At 42.0% G+C, this 24,927-nt stretch overlaps 1 protein-coding gene across 3 annotated transcripts in view; it reads right to left on the bottom strand.

Moving 5' to 3' along the window:
- Window positions 1–24,927, bottom strand: part of ADGRF5 (adhesion G protein-coupled receptor F5) — a 46,187-nt gene that overhangs the window by 4,636 nt on the left and 16,624 nt on the right. For 2 of the 3 annotated variants that reach the window (XM_030489422.1, XM_030489421.1), the window contains 18 exons: window positions 24,366–24,496; window positions 22,097–22,157; window positions 20,614–20,784; window positions 19,119–19,298; window positions 16,948–17,075; window positions 16,412–16,470; window positions 15,593–15,735; window positions 14,574–14,786; window positions 12,843–13,076; window positions 11,737–11,901; window positions 11,383–11,601; window positions 10,911–11,129; window positions 9,561–9,713; window positions 8,151–8,347; window positions 7,051–7,230; window positions 4,334–5,704; window positions 3,364–3,405; window positions 3,206–3,265 (listed from right to left, as the gene is read on the bottom strand). In XM_030489422.1, the coding sequence (XP_030345282.1) occupies window positions 3,206–3,265; window positions 3,364–3,405; window positions 4,334–5,704; window positions 7,051–7,230; window positions 8,151–8,347; window positions 9,561–9,713; window positions 10,911–11,129; window positions 11,383–11,601; window positions 11,737–11,901; window positions 12,843–13,076; window positions 14,574–14,786; window positions 15,593–15,735; window positions 16,412–16,470; window positions 16,948–17,075; window positions 19,119–19,298; window positions 20,614–20,784; window positions 22,097–22,157; window positions 24,366–24,470 (3,900 nt within the window). In that variant the 5' untranslated portion in view covers window positions 24,471–24,496. Of the gene's footprint in view, window positions 1–3,205; window positions 3,266–3,363; window positions 3,406–4,333; window positions 5,705–7,050; window positions 7,231–8,150; window positions 8,348–9,560; window positions 9,714–10,910; window positions 11,130–11,382; window positions 11,602–11,736; window positions 11,902–12,842; window positions 13,077–14,573; window positions 14,787–15,592; window positions 15,736–16,411; window positions 16,471–16,947; window positions 17,076–19,118; window positions 19,299–20,613; window positions 20,785–22,096; window positions 22,158–24,365; window positions 24,523–24,927 lie in introns of those variants that run through there. The other variant, XM_030489423.1, reaches the window with a different exon arrangement.

Genomic DNA, 24,927 nt, shown 5'->3' with positions numbered 1-24,927 from the left:
GTGAGGGTGTTCAAACACAGGAAAAGGCTGCACAGAGAGATTGTGGGGTTTGCATCCTTGGAGCTACTCAAAATCCAGCTGGACATGACTCTGAGCTATAGCTGACCAGGCTTTGAGTGGGATGGTGGTACTAGATGATCTCTGGAGGTACTTTCCAACTTCAGCAATTCTGTGACTTTGTGGAAGTTGGAGTGATTTGAGCCAATGCTGTTCCTCTGAGCTGACAGTCCCGCCTTAATAGACTCCTTAATTCCTTTGAGAGTATGTACCCATCTGTCTTAATTATCCTTGTTTTTAAGTCTGCTTCCTAGTTCTTTAGCAATACCTGTACAGACTCTTCTGAAGCAATATAATATTCAGATACCAGTATAAAATTAACCTCTATTGTCATTTAGGAATGATGTTAGCATTTATTACCATTTACTTTTTCCCCTCCAAGTGGCAGTGGTTAGATTCTGATGCCTTCAATCCCTTACCCACCCTCGTGTGTCCTCTTTACTGAGGGATTATGAATGCAGAAGTGTACATTGAAACAAGCTGTGTTAGAGCTATCCATCCTCATGCAACTATCCCAGATACAGGTATTTTACTCCTGTTGGCTGAAACTTCTCTGCATTCTGTGTCTGGGAATGTAGCCCCTCCTGTGAAGAAGCAGAGATGGACACACCTTTGGCATTAGCAGGAAGAGGATAACAAACAACTCTGTAGCTGCAACATGTCTTCAACTAGCAGAGTTCTTTATGAGGTGAATGTTTGTTAGTCTATAGCCTCAGCTTGTGGCCCTTCCCTAGGTCTGTAATACATGGCCTGAGTCACTGAGGCTATGATCCCCTGTGTGGTTGGCCTCCTCTATTCTGCTGTAGAGATCTGTCAAGCCTCATTGTAAAAGCAGGTAGTTCTGTGGTTTTACTCCTTTGTGCATACTGAGAGACCTCCCTCCAACCTTTCTAAAGGGTACTGGTTGCTTAATGTCATAAGCAGAATTGCACTTGGTTGGATGCAAGTATCCTCTAGCCCAGTTGCTTCTTATCCAATGTGGGCTATAGCAAAGGCCCTAGGGAAGAGTTTTACAAAAGTAAAGTGAGCATGTAGCAGCAGATCTCCAGAATGTTCTTTCCCCTTCTGCCTATCAGAGGTACAGGAATTCTGGAGGCAAAGGCAACACTTTAAGGGTGTTTAACAGCCCTTAATGGCCTATCAAGCTTACAGGAAGTAAATCACGGCTCATAAGGGGATATAGGGTACAGGTAATTTTCTCCTCTCTCCTTCCAGTTGTGGGCAGCAACATGAAAAGAAATAGACAGACCCAGTCCATTAGTACATGGCTCTGTGGTTGGATAGCCACGAGCAGGTCAAAAGCTTAAAGGTAAGAATCAGAGACCGAGGCAACAAAGGAAATCTTATGGTTGGTGTCTGCTACAGGCTGCCCAATCAGGAGACTATTGATGAAGCCTTCCTACTCCAGATTATAGGAGGCATCATGCTTGCAGGCTCTTGTCCTGCCAGGGGACTTCAGCCATCCTGACATCTGCTGGAAAAGTAGCATGGCAAGCTACAGACAACACAAGAGACTCCTGGAGTGCATTGAGAATCACTTAAGCCAGGTAATAGAGAGCCCTACCAGGGCAGATGCGATACTGGACCTGATGGTCACCAGTGCAAACAAGCTAATTGGTGATGTCAAGATTGGAGGCAGCCTGTGCTGCAGTGATCAGGCACTCATGGAGTTCACAGTCCTGAGTGCGGTGAGATAGCCAAAGTGTACAGTCAGGACCCTGAATTTTAGGAAAGCCAAATTCTACCTCTTTAAGGAGTTAGTCAATAGGACACCCTGGGAAACTGGCCTCAGGGACAAGGGAGCAGAACAGAGATGGCAAATCTTTAAGGATGCTTTCTATAGAGCACAAGAGCTCACAATCTCCAGGTGTGAGAAATGGGGTAGGGAATGCCAGCTGGCATGGCTGAGTTGAGACCTGCTGGTCAAACTAAAGGGCAAGAAGGAAATGCACAGGCAGTGAAAGCAGGCACAGGCATCCTGGGAAGAGTATAGAGACACTGCCTGGTTTTGCAGAGATGGGATCAGGAAGGCCAAGGTGTAGCTGGAGCTGAACTTGGCAAGGGATGCAAAGAATAACAAGAAGGGCTTCTACAGGTATGTCAACCAGAAGAAGGTGGTCAAAGAAAGTGTACCTCCCCTGATGTGCAAGACTGGAAAACTGGTAACAACAGACAAGGAGAAGGCTGAGGTATTCAATGACTTTTTTGCCCCAGTCTTCACTGGCAGGCTCTTTCCCCATACCTCTCAAGTGGATGGACTGCAAGGCAGGGAGTGGGGGAGCAAGGTCCCTCCCACTGTAAGTGAAGATCAGGTTCGTGACCATTTGAGGAACCTGAACATACACAAATCTATGGGACCTGATGAGATCCATCCCAGCATCCTGAGGGAACTGGCTGATGTAGTTGCCAAGCCACTCTCCATGGTATTTGAGAAGTCATGGCAGTCGGGTGAGCTCTCTGGTGACTGGAAGAAGCGCAATATCACAGCCAGTTTTAAAAACGGTAGAAAGGAGGACCCTGGAACCTGCCAGCCTCACCTCTGTGAATGAGAAGATCATGGAACAGATCCTTCTAGGAGCTATGCTAAGGCACATGGAGGACAGGGAGGTGATTCGAAACAGCCAGCACAGCTTTACTAAGGGCAAGTCCTGCCAGACCAACCTAGCGGCCTTCTATGATGGAGTTACTACGTTAGTGGACAAAGGAAGGCTATGGATGTTGTCTGTCTGGACTTCTGTAAAGCCTTTGACACAACATCCTTCTGTATAAATTGGAGAGATATGGATTTGATGGGAGGACTGTTTGGTGGGTGATGGTCGCATCCAGAGGGTTCAGGTTGCAATATCTCCATCCTTACCTGCTCATAGCTGAAGGGCATCTTCCCCAAGAAGTTCCCTTTGTATTTCCCTTAGGTTGTGAACAAGTAATAGTGCCACTGAAATTTTCTGTTTTCTAACTTAGAGTTTCCATTATATTTTGTGGTTTATTTCTTGCAGAATTTAGATCAAATGTCCACCAACCTCCTTCTAATTTTTTACTAATTATAGGTGAAACAATGAACTTTGAAAAAGTGGATATATTAATGCTGTTAGTGTCTTCTCTTTTATTCAGCAGTAACCGAAATACATTCTTAGGTCATACTTCTAACCTTTGTTTGCTGAGAACTCCATTTGGACATTGAATTCCTTTTCAGCAGGGCTTCTTGTATCTATTTGTTAAAAAAATATAATCAGTTGGTAAATCCAGATTTATGTTCAAATTCCAACAGTATTTTCATGCAATACAAGAAATAATTTGAATTCTTACCTTCTTGTCCCAGAGAGTCCCAAACACCAAAATGAATAATCCCTAGGAGACAGATAATTACATGCAGTTTGATGTTACCTTTTAATTGCTGTATTTAATAATTATTTCAAACATTGTCTGTGCTAACTATTTAAACTCTGAACTCTTTGACACAGGACATTTTTCTAACTGCATCTCACATAACGGAGTGCTAATGTGGTAGGAGTTTTCCAGGCCTGGTCTATTTAAACTGGATGTATATCCCTTCTACAGAAGTGGCACAGATAGTTTGCTAGCACTAAACATACTTAGAAGAAGGGACCATTGTGTATGGAAGACATGCCCTGCCTATGCTCCCCAGAAAGCTGGCAGTTTCAACTGAAGCATGCAATTTGGTGACATTCTTAAGAGACAGAGTAGACGTAACTACTACATCCTTAAGAAACCCCATTGTATTGGAATCCTACTGACCACCTAAACATGTTGTTGTAAAAATCATACTGACTGAAAGCTTTCAATCATGTGTATTTTGGTCAATTTGTCTCTTTATTATTAGTACTTTTCAGCTGTTCTTGGTGACTTTCATGTTGTTTATACTCCCTCATTACTTGAACACACAGGAGCATAATATGATGCCTCCAGATGCACTGTAAATGAAACCAGGCAGCTGAAGCTTGCCCACCTGAACATAACAGGGCTATTTTCCTGATCTTCAGGAATGAAATTCTTCCCAAAGGTACTGGCAAAGTTGGAAGTTATATTTACATCAGCTTTATCTATAAGGCACTCCTGTTAAGGCAGCTGGGAATACGAAATACTGCCGAATTCCTGGAATGGGTTTCCCAAAGAGCCCTTTGGGAATAAGGATGTGTAAGGCAAACCTGATCTTTACCAAGCTGTTTTTATTCCACTCCAAACACAGCACCGCAAGAATGTCACTAGATGTTAAATGATCATACAGGAAACAAAACCATACGTAAGTGTAACTCACCTGCAAAGCATTGAGCAAAGCAAAGAGGATGTGGAAAATTCGATGACTGTTTTTGATGATGGTGGCAAGGCCAAATCCCCAGGTAAGGCCTAACAGGGGTGTCAAGATGGCCACACTTTTGCCAATTTGAAACAAAGAGTTCCTCTCCTGCTTGTTGGACCTATCCCCAATAGTAGGCCTCAGTATTTTTATTATAACAACTGCGGTGATGAACAAATTCATAGCCACAATGATCAGGGCAGGTATGACGAAGGCCAAGAGAGCTTTGCTGTCCTTCCAGTTGAGCCAGCAGACATCCTTTCTGGTGTAATTGTTCCTTGGCAGTGTGACAGCAATGGTGATGGCTGCGATGGCAAAGGGGCACCCATATCCCAGACAGAATGCCACTGCTTTCTGGGAGGTCTTGCTTGTGTTATGCAAGATGAAGACCAGTCTGTAGAAAAGAATGAGGCCCAGGCTGAGCATCCAGAAAAAGACACACAGGTAGAATAAATGGATGAAGAAGGTGGCCACAAAACAGACACCTCTGCTCATCTGTTGGTTTTGGTCATTGATGGAGGCAGTGACAATGAACCAAATATCAGCAATCAGGAGTGATGTAGCTATGTTGAGTATACAGACATGGCGCATATAGGAGGTTGTGTTGTTTGTCACGTATTTCCAGACTAAGGATTCAATTATAATGCAGACCACCAAACTCAAGATTGAAATGGCCAGGCCAATGTAGGTAATATAATCTTCAAAGATTAACTTGGAGGATTTATCAGGTGACATCAGAATGGAGAATGATGTCAAGTGATTGCAGGAGCAAATGACATAATCTTCTACTTCTGTGGGGGTACAACCATTAGTATCCCAGCCCCCCCTACCTTTGTTGAGTGTGAAGTTCCAAAAGACACACCAGGGCATCTTTAGAGACAAATTTTTCTTTGCAAAGGTCATATTAATATCGAACTTCTGGCTTCTGTTGCTGCTCACAGTTGTTGATAGCAGTAAGCCGTTCAGATACTCAGACTCATTCTGGGGCAAAATATGTCCAAGTTTTGAGTACATCACACTGACAATGGTTGAATTTTGGGATAGAGTCTGAATTTCAGTTTCATCAATGAGCACATTAACTGTGAGGTTTTCTGTACTGCGGAAGTTCTTACTATAATCCATGTTGCTATTTTCTGTGACAACTATACCTTGTAGCTGAAGGCTGTTTGCAGAGACAGGAGGAATGGTATTATTAACTGGTTGGAGACGCAGGGAAAAATTCTCTACTGAATGCAGTAACAAAGAACTTCTGAGTATCTCTTCTTTATTCAGGTCCTCCCAAACTTCAGCTGTGGAATCAGCAACAATGAAGTCCACTGTGGAGAGGAAATTCTGGAACAACAAAAGAATAATGCTGTTACTGAAATCCCATACAAATCATTGTTGTTTCTGATGGTAATTTCTGTGTGGTCCTAGAATCGCCTTTTGAAAAAGCCCAGCATTTTCTTATGTTGCTCAGTACATGTGAAATCTACAGTTGTTAACCCTCTGAATGCTCTGTTTTCAAGTTACAGTTTCCAGAAGTGGAGCTGTGTGGCTTTTTTTTTTTACATGTTACTTAGTGTTTTTCTTCTCCAGCCTTCTTTTCCTTCTTTCTCAGGGTTTGTGCTCACCCTCTATCACGTAGGGTTCTCCAGCTACAAAACATTGTCTCTTTGCACAGAAGAGCAGTGCTTTTCCTCTTTACCTCACAATCAATGTTTCCAAGTATTTCTAAGATTTGCTTTGCTATTCATTTGTTGTAACATCTAATTGATTTTCTTTGCTTGATCATGGCTCCTGGAATTCACTCTCCCTATCCCTATTTCAAACTTTTTTTCTATTTCTCCTTCTACTCATAGAATCATGGAATGGTTTTGACATTTTAAGACCAGTTCAATCCCCTTGCTATGGGCAGGGACATCCATCCCGACCTTGAACACTTCTAGTAATGGGGCATCCACAACTTCTCTGGGAAACCTCTTCCTATGTCTCACCACCCTCATTGTAAAAAATTACTTTCTTATGTCCAACCTAAATCTCCCCTCTTTTAGTTTAAAACCATTGCCCCTTGTCCTGTCACTACAGGCCCTGGTAAAAAGTCTTTCTCTCTCTTTCCCATAAATCCCCTTCAAGCACTCATAGGCTGCTATAATGTCTCCCCGGAGCCTTCTCTTCTCCAGACTGAACAACCCCAACTCTCTCAGCCTTTCCTCATAGGAGAGTTGTTCCAGCCCTCTGATCATTTTTGTGGCCCTCCTCTGGACCTGCTGTAACAGGTCCATGTCTATCTTCTACTGGGGAACTCCAGAGCTGCACGTAGTACTCCTGGCAGGGTCTCACTAGAGCAAAATAGAGGGGGAGAATCTCCTCCTTCAACCTGCTGGCCATGCTTCTTGTTATGCAATACAGAATACAGTTGGTTTTCTGGGCTGCAAGCGCACATTGTGTACTTATGTCCAATTTCTAGTTGCTAAGCATACCACATCCTCTCTTTCATGCATAGGCTTGTCCTCATCATTTTGACTTTTTATAGACTCTTCCGTATCTTTGCTGTCATTTCATCTTTACTCTCTTAATACTTTCCTGTTCCTGACCCTAAGTAACTGTGGAAGTTCTTTGGGAAGAATGTCATCCTCTGTGACAGAAGGGGCCAAAGGGCTTTATAAGTATAGGTAAGACTTAAAACAAAACCTTACTTGAATAGTGAGCTCTTCTGCATCTGCTGGGATAGAGGAGATCGTATCCAGGATGGTAACGATTGCGCCTAGGTTTGCAGGAGAATTGTTTATAGTGTTTTGCTCCTTTCCTGTCTTTTCCTTAAGCTCTGCAAGGTAGTTAGGTAGGGTTGCTTTTGCCTCAGGACTGTTGACCAAGGACTGGAATAGAAGATAACAAACAGTACATCATGTGTGGATTTTATCTAGAGCTTGATCTTCCTTCCTAATGGCTACCCCTACACTAGTAAAATAAACAGAGCCAGGGTCATTTTAGACATGCTGGTAGTGTTCAACTCTCTGACCCTCCAGAACACGATATCCCATTGTTCTGGGTTAATATCCCGGGTATTATGGAGAGTGGTCTCTTCATGATAGAAAGTTTTCTCTTGTCTGTGCTAACTCACAGACTTCTGGAAGAAAATTCCCCCCTGGTAATTTTGGGGGAGAAAATAGTTTGCTTGAGCCCAAACATATGAGGGAGCAAAATCTAACAAGTGACAAAAATACGTAACCGAGTAGCTGTACCTCTGCCTGAGACCTTGCCATGCCTAATTTACTAAGATAAACATAGTAAGTATTTGATGAAGAAAGATAATTGTTCTCATCTAAACTCAATGAGAGAAGGGTGACTCTGGATGGTCTGTAGAAGTGAAGATCACTATGATAGGATATGTAGGCTGAAAATCAAGGGCCAGCACTTATCTGTGAAGCATAGAGGCTGAGAGGAAATGCTAAATGGGGCCTGGGTCTGGGAGCAGTGCCTGAGCATGGTTCAGGGGACACTGCGGGACAGTGACGCTATAAATAAGGTCACCTTGCCAGGAGAAGAGAGCGTTCATGTCTATGGATATTAGCCATGCAGTGCCATGTGCCCTCTGGGCCAGAGGTGGGGACTGACTTGTGTAGATATAGCTACCGTTCTTTACACCTTTTAGAACATAGTTTTAACTAAGTATTTGTATTTAATTGTATTTAATTATTTAATTAAGTATTATACTGTTAAGCAAAAAATACCCAACAAAAATATTTGCTCTCTTCTATTCCCACACCCCAACCTCTAGAAAACTCATTAATGTTACCTCGGCACTAGTCAGCAGGTTGCTTATTGATACAGACAGGCAGTCATTCCTTTCAAGCTTCCACGATTTGCCAGAGCACTTGTACCTTTTACTGCCTCGGGTAAAACCATATGAATTATCTAACTCACAGCATGGCTTTATCAAGGTGGACCCTTCTATTCCAATCCCAAAGCTGTCTGAGCAGGAAACTTCCTCATCTGTATTGAGAAAAAGACATGGAGGTGAGAAACTAGGAAGCGAGGAGATTAATAATTTACCCCCATAAAACCTGTGACATCCTGAAGTTCAGAGGCCTTTAAATTAGATGGGATTTCAGCTTGCTGTCTTCATTAATTATTACTTTTCAGGGTCTATGTCTTGCATTCCCAATTTTTTGGAATCATGAAATTGAAAATTAAATTTAATAAAGCCCCTTGGTTTTGAATACTGAATCAAATCAACAAACCAATACCCAAAGTTTTAAGATTTGTCTGTTAGATTACAGGGTGAGATAGAGGTGGAGTGGGATGATATTGACCACTATGTGAACAATAAGTCATGCAAAGTTTATTCTGCTAGGTCTCAGTGCTGCTGTAGCGCTAATAGGAAATTCATTAAGACTTTGTGAGATCTCAATGGCTTTTGATGAACAGTGAGTCCTGCTAATTGGTTTCATTTGGTTTGTAATATCAGTAAGTATCTGCTGATTAAAGTAAATAAAATGCCTGCATATGTGTTGCCTAAGAGAGTGAAATCTGGCCAGATGCACTGATTCAGCATTAGGCACCACTACTGTGGAAAAAACCAAAATTTCTACATTATGGGGATGTCCAACATTTCTTTCTTTCCAATTTAGAATAGAAAGAAATGTTCAAACTCTGGTCAGAACTAAACATTGAAACTGGATTTAGGAATGTTGAATTGTAATTATCCATGTGTTTAAAGTGGACATTCATTTCTCACAGGGAGACTTCCTGAACTAGATGATTTCTTCCTGAGGCACCACAGTCTTTTATCTTTGCTAAATTGTTGGTGCAAGCTGAGAGCTGCTTGACTACACTTCAAAACAGGAACTGAAGCTTAGTGGTGCAGGCTGCACCGTATAGAAGTAGGAACAGAAGATCTATAACTATATAGATACAGATATAGATACAGATATAAGAACTATAACTGCTTGGGAACATACTGGGAACACTGTCAAATACAGTGAAGACAAAACATCTTGTCTATTTTTATTTTTTTTTTAATTACAGCAAAATTGATATTTTCCTCTATATTTCAAAATTTCCCATTGAATAAGGGCACAAAAACTGTTGGCTAACAAAACCTGCTCCCGTTAGGTGTCACCAGTGATAAATCTGTGGCATCTGATTTAACAAAGATATTGAGATTTCCTATTTAAAAGCTTTAAATAGGAACTTTTTTTCTTACCAGCTATCAGGTGCAGACTTATATTTTCACTGTTGACTTCCTGTCTAATGCGGTTAATAAACTTGCAATGCGCTCTGAGCTCGCTCTTCTTGCTGCATTCTGTTTCTGTGTAATTACACATGTAGCAAAACAGATTTCCCTTTTTCTTCTTCTCTGTATGGAAGGATTAAGATCCAAGTTAGTGCAGATTTGGGGTCAGTCAGCTAGCAGTCAGCAGAAAGCTTCAGCAAAACTTTCTTTTCTGTGGGTCCTAGAGAAAAAAACTTCCTTTGTGGAAAAACTTCCTTTCTGTATGCTGATTTCTGCCTCTTACTTCCTTCTGGCAGCTGCTGCATGATCAGTACCTTTTCAACTACTGGTGTATGAGCAAATCCTGCCCAAACCCTCTTTTACTGTGCAGGAACCGGAGTTTGCTTAAAAACTGTTTTGGAGAATACTTCTTCCTGCTTCTGCTTCTACCACAGATGTTTCGTTTAGGCTTGGATTTTTTTTTTTTTTTTTTTTTTGCTGCTTTTATTTGGTTCTTTGAAACTCAGGATCTGCAGCACACTCCTATTGCTTTTCAATATGCCTGTGCCTGAGGGTCAATGACTGCAATCTCTTCTAATAAAATCTCAGTATTTTTCTTAGCAACCAAAGGACTCCTCAGTCTCCACCTGCTTTACAGTTCAGCCTGGGTTTGCACTCCTGCATGTCTTCTGAATTAGTTTAGGTGGACCTTCTTTGGTTTTGTTTTCAAATTAATTGTTTTGTAACTCACTTAAAAACTTCTAGTCTATAAAAACATGTTAGGGAAGCTGTAGAACTGCCCTAAATTTGAAGACATAGAAACATAGGTTTTTGTGCTGTTAAAAATGTTACCTCTATCCTTGAAGAAAACAGAACAGTTCTTTGAACTGCATTCTTAATGAGTTATTCTACATTTTTCATTAATAAATAGGTCTTGTTAAGTAATTTTTCCATGATACTCAGTTCAAAAAAGTGGCAGAGTGGAAGATAAAAGAAAATAAATGCCATACAGCAATTTCTAATCTGAACAATGGTGAGGGTGTGCACTTCTTACTGCCTGGCAAGACAAACCAAACATTGAATTTGCCTATTACGTATTTATCACTATAGCAGTGAGTTCAGTTGCTCTTCTATTAATCTCAACTGTGCTCCACACGGATGGTAATCCTCCTAAGAAATAGTCCATTTCCCTTTCTTTAACACTCTCAGGAGTACTTGTGAGTTTTCATAATAGCAGTAAGATTGAATTGGTTACAGAGGCCTAACTGAAAACAGAAAGGCAAGGGACTGGGTTGCAACACATAATGCAACTAACGATTCTGCAAGTTTATTATTTCTTACCAACTTGAAATTCATTTTGTTGAACCACAAACGTAACAGTGTAATCTTCCTTGGTGTTAGCACTTATGCAGCACTCAAGGGCTTGTTGCATTTTGCACTGCATAGGTGCTGCAATGGGGTCTATCAGGATGTTCTGCTTCAGAGGCAAGGAAATAACCTCAATTGTCACATTGGCAGAACTCTCTGTGTACTTCTGGGACAGTGTGCAGATGTAGGTGCCTGAAAGGAGTAACACAAAAAACATGTCTCAGTAGAATTGCTCCTCAGTTTTTGCATGCTCATGAGCCCTAATACTGAACAAGTACAGTGCTGTTGGCAGCATCATGTCTTGCTGTCCTCCAGCAGTTATAATTTTAACTCCTGCTTTAACTTACTGTGGCCAGACTTCACAGTGATTTGCAGGTCTAAGGATGCTAGAAATGATGCAGAGATTTCATTGCCTTTGTAGCCAATATAAACCATGTTCACTCACCGCTCCAGTCCTGTGTGGCAGTCTTCACTGTGAGCACAGATGTGGCTGGAAATTTGCTGGTTTTGATGCACGCGTCACAGTCTACTATTTTTGTCTTATTTCCAGACAGGATTTTCCAGGTGATACTCTCATAATTGCTCACATCACTTTCACACGTTAGATTGAATGCATATCCCTCGGAAACTGCTGAGTTTACACTTGAAGATATTGTTACATGGGCTAAGACAGCACAAGACAGACATCATATTATTGAGAGTCACTTGTTAGAATGATTTCCTTGCAAATGACATGTGCCATACAGGCCACCTATGTGTTAAAGTTCTGGTGGCCTGTTACATGCTACCTGATTCTTACCTGTCCGGAAGTATGTTACTCTGATGTTTTCACTGCGCCTGGCACCATGTCCAGTCTGCAGCTCACATGTATATGTAGTCACTGTACCTGACTTTTCAGGTGAGCATAGTGACTCATCGATGTTGAGCTTGTATTCAGTGCAGTTTTCACTGAAACTGGAGACTCCTAAAGAGAAATAAACATTCCTTGAAGAGCTGTGGATGTCAGAAAATACCTGGACTCTGGAAACCACAAGCAATCACTCCAGCTAAGAAAAACCTTGTAATGTAACCTTTGTTTGCAATGTAACCTTTGATAGCATGGCACTTTTAACACATCATTGCTGACGTTCGTTCACATTTTTTACTCTGTTTTTCACAGTGGTAATTCAAAGGCCTAACTGTCAGCACAGTGCTGGGCACCTGCTGCCCAAATCAGTCTGAAAGCATCAACATTGCTTGGCTAGCTCAGGATAAGCCAAAATTAAGAGCATTCTGGTTTGGCCTAACCTCATTATCTGAGATATTTAGGATGAGTATCTCTTTGCAACATATTTATTGGTGCATTATTAAGTCTTTATATTCACATTATAAGTAAACCCTTGTGGGGTGTTACTGGCATGTGATATATCGGAACTACAGGTAGAGAGGGAAATAGTGCACTCAGTATTAAGCTATGCTGCAGTTTTGAAGTGTAGTGCCTGCCTCTCTTGGTTGCCAGATCTTGGTATGTGGTACACAGAAGCTTTTCATTCCCCAAGGATGATTCTGGAGATAGCAGTAGAGACTGATGCACTCATGCTTGCTCTCAAAACTAGACAATACAGAAATAAAGTTTTTGGGAAAAGTTCATGTGATGCTGCTCCAGCCAGCTGCTTCCATCCAGGGTGGCACAGTTCTAAGCATTCATGTCTGCACAGTACATGGAGATGCCCAGAATCCCACTGGCTCTGGCACACCACATATGGAGTCTGTACCATGCTGTCCATCCATCATCCTCCCGCCACCCACCTTTGGAGCATACCCTGTGTTCATTCTAAGACTTGGCCTTTGGGGTAGCCAATTAGGAGGAGATCTTTGAAGAACAAAATACCCAGCAGGTGAAAGACAACTGTTTGTTCATCTTACCTGTAATATTGATTTCCCCATTTACTTTCCAGTCACCAGTAAGTGATGGTAAGTGTTTGTCAATACAACAGGACAGCAGAGGACCATTTGCCTGCATTTCAGGACTGTTGCATGTTACGTTGATGTCGTTTAAGTTTGGAGTGATGTACAGCGGAGACACTGTTATTGTTTCCGTGGCCTTGTATATCAACGTGTTAAACTGATCGCTGCTTGAGAAAGTGCACTTATAGGAACCTGTAAAATATAGGCAATATCTTAGCATTGAGAACACATTTTGATGGTTTTTTTCCTCTACATGTGGAGTCAGGAGCTGGGAGCTGCTTCTGTCCCTGGTTTTCACATCTCCCTGGTCTGCAGTGGCTTTGCTACTTGTTAATTAAAACATACCCTCAGGTCATCTGCAGTATGCTTTCTGCAGACTCCTGATGCCAAACGTATCCATGTTAGGCAGCCCAGATTGCTGGGCTCTTGAGAAGAGACCAGCAGTCTGGAAGTGAAATACTTAAAATCTGGCTGAGTTGGTGTTTTGGGGATCTGTATATTGCCCATAGTCCACATGGCAGCAATATGCCGTAGTAAGAATATAGACTGACTGTGCAAAATGTTCCTACACAGAATGGGTGAGAGATAGGTGTCCAGGGTGGACTCCAAAAGAGCTGGCACTCTACGTGCAGGCACATATGCTGCTCAGAAGGTATTGCCAAAGAGAGCACATACCAGCCCAAAGAAGTTTGGACCCATGGCTCCTACCTTGTGTATGTGTGCCCAAATACACGGTCTCACAGTACCCTTTTTGAAGTTGAATGTAAAATTCATGATCCAAAGAACTGAGTAGGAGTTTGAGTCAAAGCTCTGACAATACATGATAATTCCCCTGATAACTCCTCCCAGCAAAATGCCACAATTTGACTGTTTCTGATTTTCAAAAAGCCCCAAATATGAACATGTAAAACTGTAACTGTGAGCTCTGATTGGTTAGGTGATGTTTGCAAAGGGGGCAAAGGCCATCGAGGACAAATTCAACCACAGCCTCAAATTACCACACCAAAACGGTGGGAAGGCCCCACAGCCATGTAGTCACTGCTATCTCCTGTGATATGGCAGTGAAGCCTGGCACTGAGAATATCCAAGCCTGTATAGTCACTTCAGTCATTACACATCTTTCTGGCAATGTCAGTTCAGTCAGTCCATAGTTCATTAAAGGTAAAAAAAAGCAGCCCAAAATTATGAGGGACAGTGGAGACCTCATAGCGGCTTCCAGTATCTGAAGGGGGCCTACAAGGATGCTGGAGAGGGACTCGTCATCAGGGGTTTTAGTGATAGCACAAGGGGCGATGAGTTCAAACTTATACAGGGGAAGCTTACGTTAGATATAAGGAAGAAGTTCTTTGCTGTGAGGGTGGTGAGGCACTGGAATGGGTTGCCCAAGGAAGTTGTGAATGCTCCATCCCTGGCCAGGCTGGGCGGAGTCTTGGGTGACATGGTTTAGTGCGAGGTGTCCCTGCCCATGGCAGGGGGGTTGGAACTAGATTATTTTCAGGTGCTTTCCAACCCTAACTATTCTATCATTCTATCATTCTATGATTCGATGATTCCATGATTCTATGATTCTATGATTCTGTTTTTCACTTTGCCTCTAGGAAAATGCAGTCACTGCATTCCTCTTTGCTTTTTATAGAACTAGCCACACTGGAAATTTACATCTGCTGTTTTAACAATAGAAAATCATACCAGACTCCTTCATCATAACGTTGGCAATTTTAAGAGTTGACCTTGAGGTTTTCTTTGTAACTTTTCTCTCCATTGAATACCGCACGGAGGTTGAGATGATCTGATCGAAGTAATACCAGGTCACATTCTTAGACGTTGAATTTATCTCACAAATCAGTGTTACTGTATCCCCTTCAAAAATGTCTACAGGACTCACAATGAAGTTTGTCTGATCTGGGAAGAGAAAGAGCAACATTCTGCATTATTGTCATTTCAGCTCACGTCTTTCATCTTTCATATGTCTTTCATCTTGTGGGAATCCTAGGTGCTTCACAGCTAATACACACTCAACATCAGCTGCAGGGCACTACTTCTGATATAGAAGGTATGCAATTTTCCCTCAACATATTCTTCTACTATCTTTATCATCCAAAGATCCCAGACAGTTTTATGCAGAGAGACAGAAATATTATCACCACCACTATTATCTAAGTAGATAAACTGGGAAAAGAAGCAACCAGGTTGAAGTAATCCTCTGAGACCAACAGACCAGTGCTCAGTTCACTGAGAATACAGCACCTCTGGGGCACTTGATCAGGCAACTGAGTTGTAACAAACTGTCCCGCAGCAGCATGAAAATGTTTCAAGTAAGCCAGGGGGAACCTGTTCTCATGTCAACTGCAAGAGATTTTGCTTTTGTTTGAAGATGTGGGAAGTGCTGGCAGCCTGATATGCTAAGAGCTGTCTCAGTTCTGGAGGTGAACTTGAGGATATTCAAGCTCTCTCCCATGGATGGGCTGCATAAGAGTTCAGTGGAGTATCTAGAAGGATTTGGTTTTCTCTGCAAGGTACTGCATGCATGGCCATCTCATGTAAGTCCTAAGCTTTGGCAGTACAGGATGAAATGGAACAGCCAGAGAAATAAATGTTTTTTAAAGGTCCAGTAACAAATAATCAACAGTATAAGGCAGCTACATGGTTCAGGCTAGAAATAGTAAAGTAAAGTTTGAAGGAAAACACTGAGAGAGCTTTAAACTTACTAGTTATTTCCGTTGTGAAGGTAGCTGGGTTTAGCCGGTACAACGAATCTAGAAATTGGGGTGTAACTTTGTTGGCATTTGCTATCTGTTCAAAGCTTACTGCTCCTGCTTTTACCTCGTAGTTCACAAAAACACTTCCAGGCCTGAACAGATACAAGAACAAGAGAAGCACCAGAATTAAATATCTTTGCATATTAGTGGTTTTCTGTGTTGTGCTGACCCATCTTGCACGGCTAGGAAGGCTTCACTGGGCTCTCCTCTAAAGGCTCCTGATGTGACTCACGACTTGCTCTAATACATGAAGGTTATGCTACAGCTCTTCCCAAAGTAAGAACACCTCTATGTGAGATCTCCTTTGCCTGCTGTCTATCTCTATTTAACTTCCCTTAGATACCTGAAATACATCTACAATTATATATGCGTGGACACAAATAATATCTCTGTTACCCAGATCCAATGTTATATCCAGAGTCAATGTACTAACTCATCTTCCCGATGATCTAGGAAATATTAGGTTTACTCACATCTATTTCCCCTCTTGGGTGGAAATAAGCCAAGGAAATAAGCCACAAAAGGCTTTGATCCGGATGGAGAATGATTATGTTTCTTGGAATTTTGCACAGTAGTGAATTTTACCCACAATCCTATTTCCATGCTAATAGTTGGGCTTTCTTTTGCAGCTATTTTACTGTTATTCAGTATGTATATACTGAGTGTGGGTTCTAGCCAGAGTGAATGCAGTCTTTGCTGACCAGTGTCTCATTGAGACTGGACAGAAAGATTTGTGTCTTCTGTGAAAAAATTGAATTGTTTACTTACCTGAAACCAGTCACTGTTGCCGATACAAATCCTGGTAAACATCTGTAGCTAGCATTAAACTGTAAAAAAAGAAATATTACATGACGTAAGTCCTCTGTCCATTGTTCTAGTCCTCTGTACATTAAAATGGGAAACTCTCCATTCCACACTGATGTAAGGGCACGTAGCATATCTGATATAACAGGCCTGGTGCTTTCCCCACTTTCATGGGATAAATTTGTGTTGACAGTTTCATTCTATGTGTGCTCATGTGGATTTATGCTGGGACCAATTATGTGATTTTTTTCATGCTTTTGATGCAAAATATTCCTAAATACTTCTCTATTGACAGGCATATTAAAATTAATGGGAATATTGTCATTGCCTTTCAATAGAGGGAAATCAGCCTTGGCCCACTTTGTAGCTACCACTGCGGCATACTTCACAGCTCCCCACAGACACAGTGACAGTACACCCAATTTCACAGACACTTAAGGTAAATACCATATTTCTTAGAGGGCTTTCTTCCTTCAGAGATGGAAAACTAAAGTCATTACCGCTTTTTCAAGGTCAGCTTTGTATTGTTTGTATAGTTCGGAAGAAGAATCCCTGAGATCATCCCAAAAGTCTGTGTCAAGTCTGACTGACATATTCATTACAATGGGCTCTCCCATACCACATGAATCTGTAAGGAAAAAGATACAAATTAGTGTAAAAAACAATCAAAATCAATGCTTGCAAAGAAATTTCTTAGCTTTTTCTTCTAATTTAATCATAGAATTATAATATCATATAATGGGTTGGGTTGGAAGGGATCTTTAAAGATCATCCAGTCAAACCCTCTGAGCATCTTTGTGGCCTCCTCCGGACTTGCTCCAACAGGCCCACACCCCTCTTATGTTGGGGATCTCAGAGCTGGATGCAGTACTGCAGGTGGGGTCTCACAAAAGCAGAGTAGGGGGGCAGGATCACCTCCCTCGACCTGCTCGTCACTCTTCTTCTGATGCAGCCCAGGATATAGTTGGGTTTCTGGGCTGTGGGTGCACACTGCCAGCTCATGTCCAGTTTTCATTCACCAGTACCTCAGCATGGCTTCTCTCAATCCCTTCGCTCCCCAGCCTGTATTTATATTGGGGATTGCCTTGACCCAAGTGCAGGACCTTGCTCTTGGCCTCGTTGAACTTCATGAGGTTTGCGCAGGCCCACTTCTCCAGTGGTCAAGGTCCCTCTGGATGACATCCCTTCACTCTCGTGAGCAAAGTGCACCACTCAGCTTGGTGTCATCTGCAGACTTGATGAGGATATACTCAATCCAACTGCCTATGTCATTGATGAAGATATGAAATAGTACGGATCCTTGAGGACATCACTTGTAACTGGCTTCAACTTGGACATTGAACGATTGATTATAAACTCTTTGGACGTGGCCATCCGACCAGTTTCTTGTCCATCTAACATTTCATCTGTCAAACCCATATCTCTGCAATTTAGCAGCAAGAATGTTGTAGGGGATCATATCAAAGACCTTATAGAACTCTAGGTAGATGACATCTGTAGCTCTTCCCTTGTCCACTGATGCAGTCAGTCCATCCTGTAAGACCACTAGATTAGCCAGGTACAACTTGCCCTTGGTAAAGCTATCCTAATCCTAAATCAAAATCTTACAACTTGCCAAGATTCATCTGTATAATAGGAAAGTTGGGATTCTCCTGATTTTCTATATTTAATTTAGATGCCTGCCATCTGCTAGAAATCTATGCAAAACTGTAGACACCTTCAAAAGATGATACTTTTGGATGGTGATAAACAACTTTCCTACAATGGTTGAGTTACTACATTCCTCTAGCTATAGAGAGTTTGTATGAATAACTTTGATCAAATACTTATCATCTTCTACATAGTGAAAGTTACACAGGACGAATCTTCACTTACATTTCACTGAAATGAATGTAAAAATCCTCAATGACTTTGGAAGGGTAATATTCTGGGTGAAAACCCATCAATGGGCACAAAATAATAGAAAATGCTTACAGAGATACTGGAATTTTCTAAACTGGCTCCACTTAAGGACATGTCCATACCATTTAGTGGAGGAGCATTGTACCCAGGGCCCTGGACTTCCAAGGTGTGTGTGACTTCCACATGGAAGAGATACTAGGTCTAGTTCTGGAAGTAGTACAGTAGTATTGATATGGGGCTGCCCTGTAATAAAAGCATTCCCTCAAAGCAGAGTTGGTTAGAATGGGCACGCTGACAGCACTGGACTGCTTCCAGCTCTAGGGCTGCCTCCTCATGACTCTGCATGCTGCTCCATCACAAATCAGAGGAAGAGCCTCATAGGTGTTTGTCTTGGATTGCAGAGACAAGCAGCAGAGTTCCATCACAGTGCTCCCAAGCCTAAGTGCCCAGTCATCAGTCAGGTTCCTAAAAACCCATCGGCACCTTGTCACAAGAGTCATGAAATAAAACCAAACAAAAGATTCATGCTGGGTTTTTGCTCTTTCTCTTCGCTTGAGGTCTGTGGCACAGTTTGGTCACATTTCTAAGTTCCTCTGCTGAAAATCTGATGAGATGAAACTTTCTTTACTCAGCAGAAGCCAGAAGTCCTGAAGAGGCAGGAGAGTGATTCCAGGAGCTGGGGCTCCCATATAGCATTAAATATCTGCAAGTACTTGGGTCAAGGTGGATCCACGTCACAGTGATGAAGTTCAGCACTGTTTCTCCTTACCTTTAGTCTGTGGCTCACAGTAAGGCCCAGAGAAAGGCATTTCCTTCATGTAGCCACAGGGCAGGTCAGGTGCTAGGCTGACAGAAGGGCAGGTTATCAAGTCACCACACACCGCACTTGGCCAGGCATATCCATCTTCACAGGAACAACAGCTAGTGTTCTCTCCACTGGACAGACAGACTAGTATAAGACAGACAGAGAAACACAGTGAGAATGGTAAACATGGCATTTTGTATTGCATGATGTATATTCACCCTGCTGTACCTTTATGCCAGTAACCTCAACTAAATGTTGCCCTTCTTGTGAGTTCACTTGAATGATGCAAACATGATGATCTGCAAACCTTGACCTTGCAAACCTTACTATACTAAGCCGAATAACTAACCAGAAATGGGAACTAGACTGGCACAGCGATAAGTCTGATCAATTACTTTTAAGTAATTGAATGCAGATGTGAGGCCTGATCCTAAAGTTACCTGGCATGTAGACCAGGGTCCTGTGATGGTTTTCAAATTGGGTGTTTCTATATTGCTTGAGCTGGAAGCAAATGTATAGGCTTTTAAAGATTTTAAGAGCATGTAATGGTCATTATATGGTGGCTAATGAGGTGCTATCTAATTCTAACTATCCTGACAGACGCTGCATGAGAGGAGGTAACATTATCACAAAGTCCTTTAAAGACATACATTCTCTCTAATAAAAACCCCAAACCACTTCACTGTCAGTTTTTCTGTTCTTAATGTACCATTGACAAAATAAGGTATTAAAGTGATTTTCACACATTGCATGTGACCCCAAAGACCTCTAGAAGATCCATCTACATGTTGTTTTGAGAAGCAATGAACACTTCCTTTCACTGCTTTATGGGCCAGCAATAAGAAGGTATCAAATCTCTTCCTCTACTATTGTAAATGCTCAGTGTGTTTGTATATCCTTCCCTGTATTAGTTACTTGCATGTGATGTTGCACAACCACAACTCATGTAATAAAACCTCTCTGATATCTTGTCCAGTAAGAACACGGTTAATGAGTTATATCAGGGAAAGACTGCACCTCACACAGCCTATCTTGGTCAGGGTCAGAGTACAGCCTCTTACAGCGATTTACGTTTCAAATGCAAGTGGAGGGAAGTAAACAGTCTGATAACTGTGGTCACAGCTTCCTGAAACTTGAAAGTAACTCAGACTGCCTGGTAGTCAAACTGGAGCAAAATCCTTTGGCTCAGGCTTCCTCTGGCTTTGTTTCTTCCTTAGGAAAAGAAAAGCATTCAGGGCTATTCCTAATGCCAACATTATATAAAGACGAGTGGAGGGATGCAGATAACAAAACATGCTGTTGTGTGCTAGAGCTTCAGTCTTGTTGTGTCTTTCAGTAGACAGCAGAGACAGTTCAGTTTTGCTGATTTCTAAGTGTGATGGATGGTAAAACTGGGAGAGATCGACTACTGGCAAAAAACTCATGTTACCCAGAATATAAAAATAAATAACCAACCCACCTGTGGTAATGTTGATGTTTGAAACTGTCATTTCTACATTTGAAATATTTGTTGAAACTGGAAGATGAAGGTTTTTGAAATAGTCTTTGACTGGCTCCAGAAAAGATGAATCTGTAAGGCTTACTTCAATGTCAACAGTGTATTCCAGAGGGGGAAGGTCAAAAACAAGCACTGAAAGAGAAGAGAAATAGCATGAGACTAAGTTCTGTGTGAGGGAAAATCAGAAATTGACGGCTTCCATTTCGGCATTTGGGCTCTTTCTTTATTAGTGTGGCATTCTGCTTAGGAAATCTTGTTTCCTATTCAGCAGATATTCTGCACACTTTTTGTCTGCTGCTTGTCTGACAAAAGACAGATTCCTTCGGTCTTAGGGCAATAGCAAGCTGATATAAATGGCATAATATATGCAGAGAAAAGCTGTCTCATCCCTTCTCTCCCTTGACTCAGAAAGTGGATGGGTTGTCAACCATAGAAACCATATAGGATTATCATGTGATCCCTGTTCTGCTAAGAGGCTTGTTTTCTTTTCTATACCAGGCCAGGTTGGATGCAACTTTGAGCAAACTGGTCTAGTGGAAGGTGTCCCTGCCCATGACAGGGGGTTGGAACTAGGTGGTCTTTAAGGTCCCTTCCAATCCAAACCATTCTGTGACTCTGTGTCAATCTCTAACCAGACAAAATTTTTCACCTCATTTGTTTGTGCCTGGTTTCGGCTGGAGTAGAGTTAAATTTTCATAGCAGCTTGTATGGGGTTATGTTTTGGATTTCTAATGAAAACATCAATAACACAATGTTTTAGTTATTGTTGAATAGTGCTTACACAGCATCAAAGCTTTCTCTTTTTACCACTCTGTCCTCCCTGCCAGCAGGCTGGGGGTGCACAAGAAGCTGGAAGGGGACACAGCCAGGACAGCTGATCCCACCTGGCCGATATAAAGTCACATACCATATGACCTGGAGTGTGATATCCACACCATATGGCATCATGTTCAGCATATAAAGCTGGGGGAAGAAGAAGGAAGGGGAGAACATTTGGAGTTATATTAGTTTGTATTCCCAAGCAACCATGTGTGATGGAACCCTGCTTTCCTGGAGATGGCTGAACACCTGCCTGCTGATGGGAAGTGGTGAATGAATTCCTTGTTTTAATTTACTGATTACAGAATCTCAGAGTCACAGAGTCACAGAGTCATTAGTGTTGGAAGGGACCTCTGCAGATCATCTAGTGCAATCCCCTTTAAACTGTCTTTATCTCAACCCATGAGTTTTCTCACTTTTACCCTTCTGATTCCATCCCCCATCCCACTGGGGAAGAGTGAACAAGCAGCTGTGTGGCGATTAGCTACCAGCTGGGGTTAAAACACAACAGCTACCTTCCCCTTGATGATTGTAGTTCAGTACCTCAAGAGATGCTGGCCCCAATAGTAATTTCACCCTTGGCTTACTAGCAACCTGCTCTGTTACCACACGTTTGTGTACGTACTGTTTCGCTTCTGCCTTTGCATCTCTGATTGGAAGTTTTCCTCTACTGGCTCACTGTCAATCTGTGGGAAAAAAAAGAGAGTGAAGCTCTGTGAAAAAACAAAGTGAAGCTTTAGCTGTTGTTGGCAAAGAATGGGTGAAGAAAATACATAGATAGGTTTATTCTCCCCAGCAATCTGAGGCCCTCTCAGGTTTTCCTCTTTAAACAGAATATGTATATCTTCCATGTAGGGAAGTAAAACACCAGCTGAGGGACGTATTGAGTGTGTAGGTGTCTGCATATTTCTGCAAGGCAGTTGCCTCAGCTTAGCAGGAATTATCAGCTATGGAGCTGATTCAGCGCTCTTAGTCCATGGCCAGCCTCGCAAACTGCTTGGGAAACCTGGCCACTCAGCCTCTGAATGCAGAACATGGGCTCATGCTACCCTTTACTTTCCTCTTTGTTCTGAGCTTCTAGCTCTGCAGTAGCAAAGCCAACCCGAGTAGGAGTAGAAAAAGGTTTGAAATGTCTTGGCTCCAGCTCAGGTGTCAGGTCAGCTATTCTGTGGGCACAAGGTTGACCAGGGCAGTGGTGGCACAATTTCAGTATGACTGGGTTCACGCAGAGTGCAGCCAAGTGAGATGCAGACCATCTTATTTTTTTAATCATGCCCTAAAAATACACTGGCACCACAGTTAGCAAGAAAGGCTGAAGAACAAGCAAAGATGCAGGCAGGAAATTCGCAGCTTTGCCAGTTTCTTGATTCCTACTGAAATTTTTATTTACAGAAAGGGTGAATAGCTTGGCAACTCTTAAGTAATCTCTTTACATAAAGGAACCATCTGGCGTGTGATTAGAGCTGGGCCTCATAATGCAGCTGTGCTGGCAGTGAAGATCCCAAAGTGCACTGGCATTTTTGCACTGCTGGGGTATTACTGTTCACCTTAGAGGTTAGCTAAGAGTTACAGAAAGTCCACTGTGATCCATGGCTTCCTCTAAGTTTGGACTAAGTGGTTTCCCTTTTCATTTATTGTCCCAAACAAATGCAGGGTATTGCTACATACATATTGTTGCTAAATACTTCACATATTTCATAGCATGAAATGATGACTCATTCGCAGGTTGAAATAGGCATCAATGATGTAGAAAAATAAGGTGTTACTCTTCATGAAAATGCCTAAGTGCTGAGATGGAGACAGTTTGGAAAAACAGAGCAAATGAGATATGTGGTCACTATTATACATCTGCCAAAGAGTGAATCAGGGTGCTGGCATCAGCTGTATCTTGGTTTTCCAAGAAAGGGGATTGGTGGCAGGAACAGCTTAAGGAGTTCCCACCTTCCTCTTCAAGTTTCCATGCCTTTTTTCAACCTACTCAAAAAATTACATTGTGTTCTGGTCAGTCCATCAGAACCAAGGTCCCTGTGGTGCTAGGGGCTGAACATAGATGTTAGAATCCATTTTGGCTTGACAGGGTTCATAATGCAGAAGATGAAAGAAGCACTTTCTGGACCAATAATAACTGTGATGGATCAAGAGTTGGTAGACTTGTAGACCAATTTTCCTTACCTAACTACATTAACTTCCATTTGGTTATACCATTTCTTTCTCTGCTCCTCTTTTTCCCTTTCTAGTTAGGGACTATTTGTGCAGAAACTGTTAACAAAACCATAAACAGGACGAAGCACAAAATGGCTTTCCATAGTTCACACTATTGATGAAGCAAAAACAGTATGGGAGGATTACTGAAAAAGTGGGAAACTGAAGTGAAGTCTGACTGCAAGTACAATGCCTAAACACAGGAATCTCAGGAGTGGCATTTTGGTCATCTACTTGTCCTACTGTCAAGACAGTGGTAAAAATCTTGTCATCTACCTGTAAGCACTCCCGTGCTTGAGCTAGTTTTGTTGACACACCACTTCTAGGCAAAATTTATTTGGTTTCTCTCTCTCACAGGATGGCTAAATTCCACCCAGGAACAGTGCTCATGTAACTATTATTTAGGCTTAGCTCCAGGGACAGCAATTTAAATCCCTTGTGGACTAACAGAAGTGAGAAACCAGTTTTGCTCAGTTCCTTCTGGAAAAGAGTAAAACTGGGAAGCAAGAAGATCCCAATTCCTGGATTTCTCCATCTCTTTTACACACTGGGGAGACTTTGAGTTGAGTTTCCCCACCTGATCTTGTACTGACTTCCTCTAAGTTTTTGTGGATATAAAGGAGAGCTATCACAGCTGGGTGCTACAACTAGAGACTAAATGAAAACCAATGGGGCTGGGAAAGGGTACTCACTACATATCGGATGAATGGCTCAAAGTTTGAATCCTGTGATGTCTGGCAACATGCTGTGACCAGTAGAAACAGGCAGTGGAGACTTGCAGTAATCGGGGACGGCATTTTATTCAGTGACTTTGCTGTACAGCCTGAAAAGAAAATGAAGCAAAACCACCAGGGAATTTTCAGCTGACTCGCGCAATAGAAAATACCAAAAACACTCTACAAAAACAGCGTGTTCAGACTTTTTCAGCACCCTCTGTCTGCTCACTCCATCCAGGAAGAGCATGGAACAAGCTCTGCCACTGTCACCAGACTGTTTCCCTCATACCTCATTTTTTTCACATCAGTTGTACCTACTCAAAAAGGAGGGAGAAAGAAATCACCTGGAGAAAGCAGACTCATAAGTAGATTCCTAACAAGGATGAATGAAGTGCTAGAAATTCATCTGCCATAACAACAGTTGACTTTGGATCTTCAAATATTTCTCACGGTGGTACTTGGCAAATGCACAGCTAGAACATGAGGGAATAGTTAGGAATGTTGCTGTGAGGGCCTGTCCTGTTGCAGCAGGGAGAGC

Source organism: Strigops habroptila, chromosome 6, assembly GCF_004027225.2.
Source record: "Strigops habroptila isolate Jane chromosome 6, bStrHab1.2.pri, whole genome shotgun sequence".
In the NCBI taxonomy this organism is placed as follows: Eukaryota; Metazoa; Chordata; class Aves; order Psittaciformes; family Psittacidae; genus Strigops; species Strigops habroptila.
This window is presented reverse-complemented; position numbering and strand designations above follow the sequence as displayed.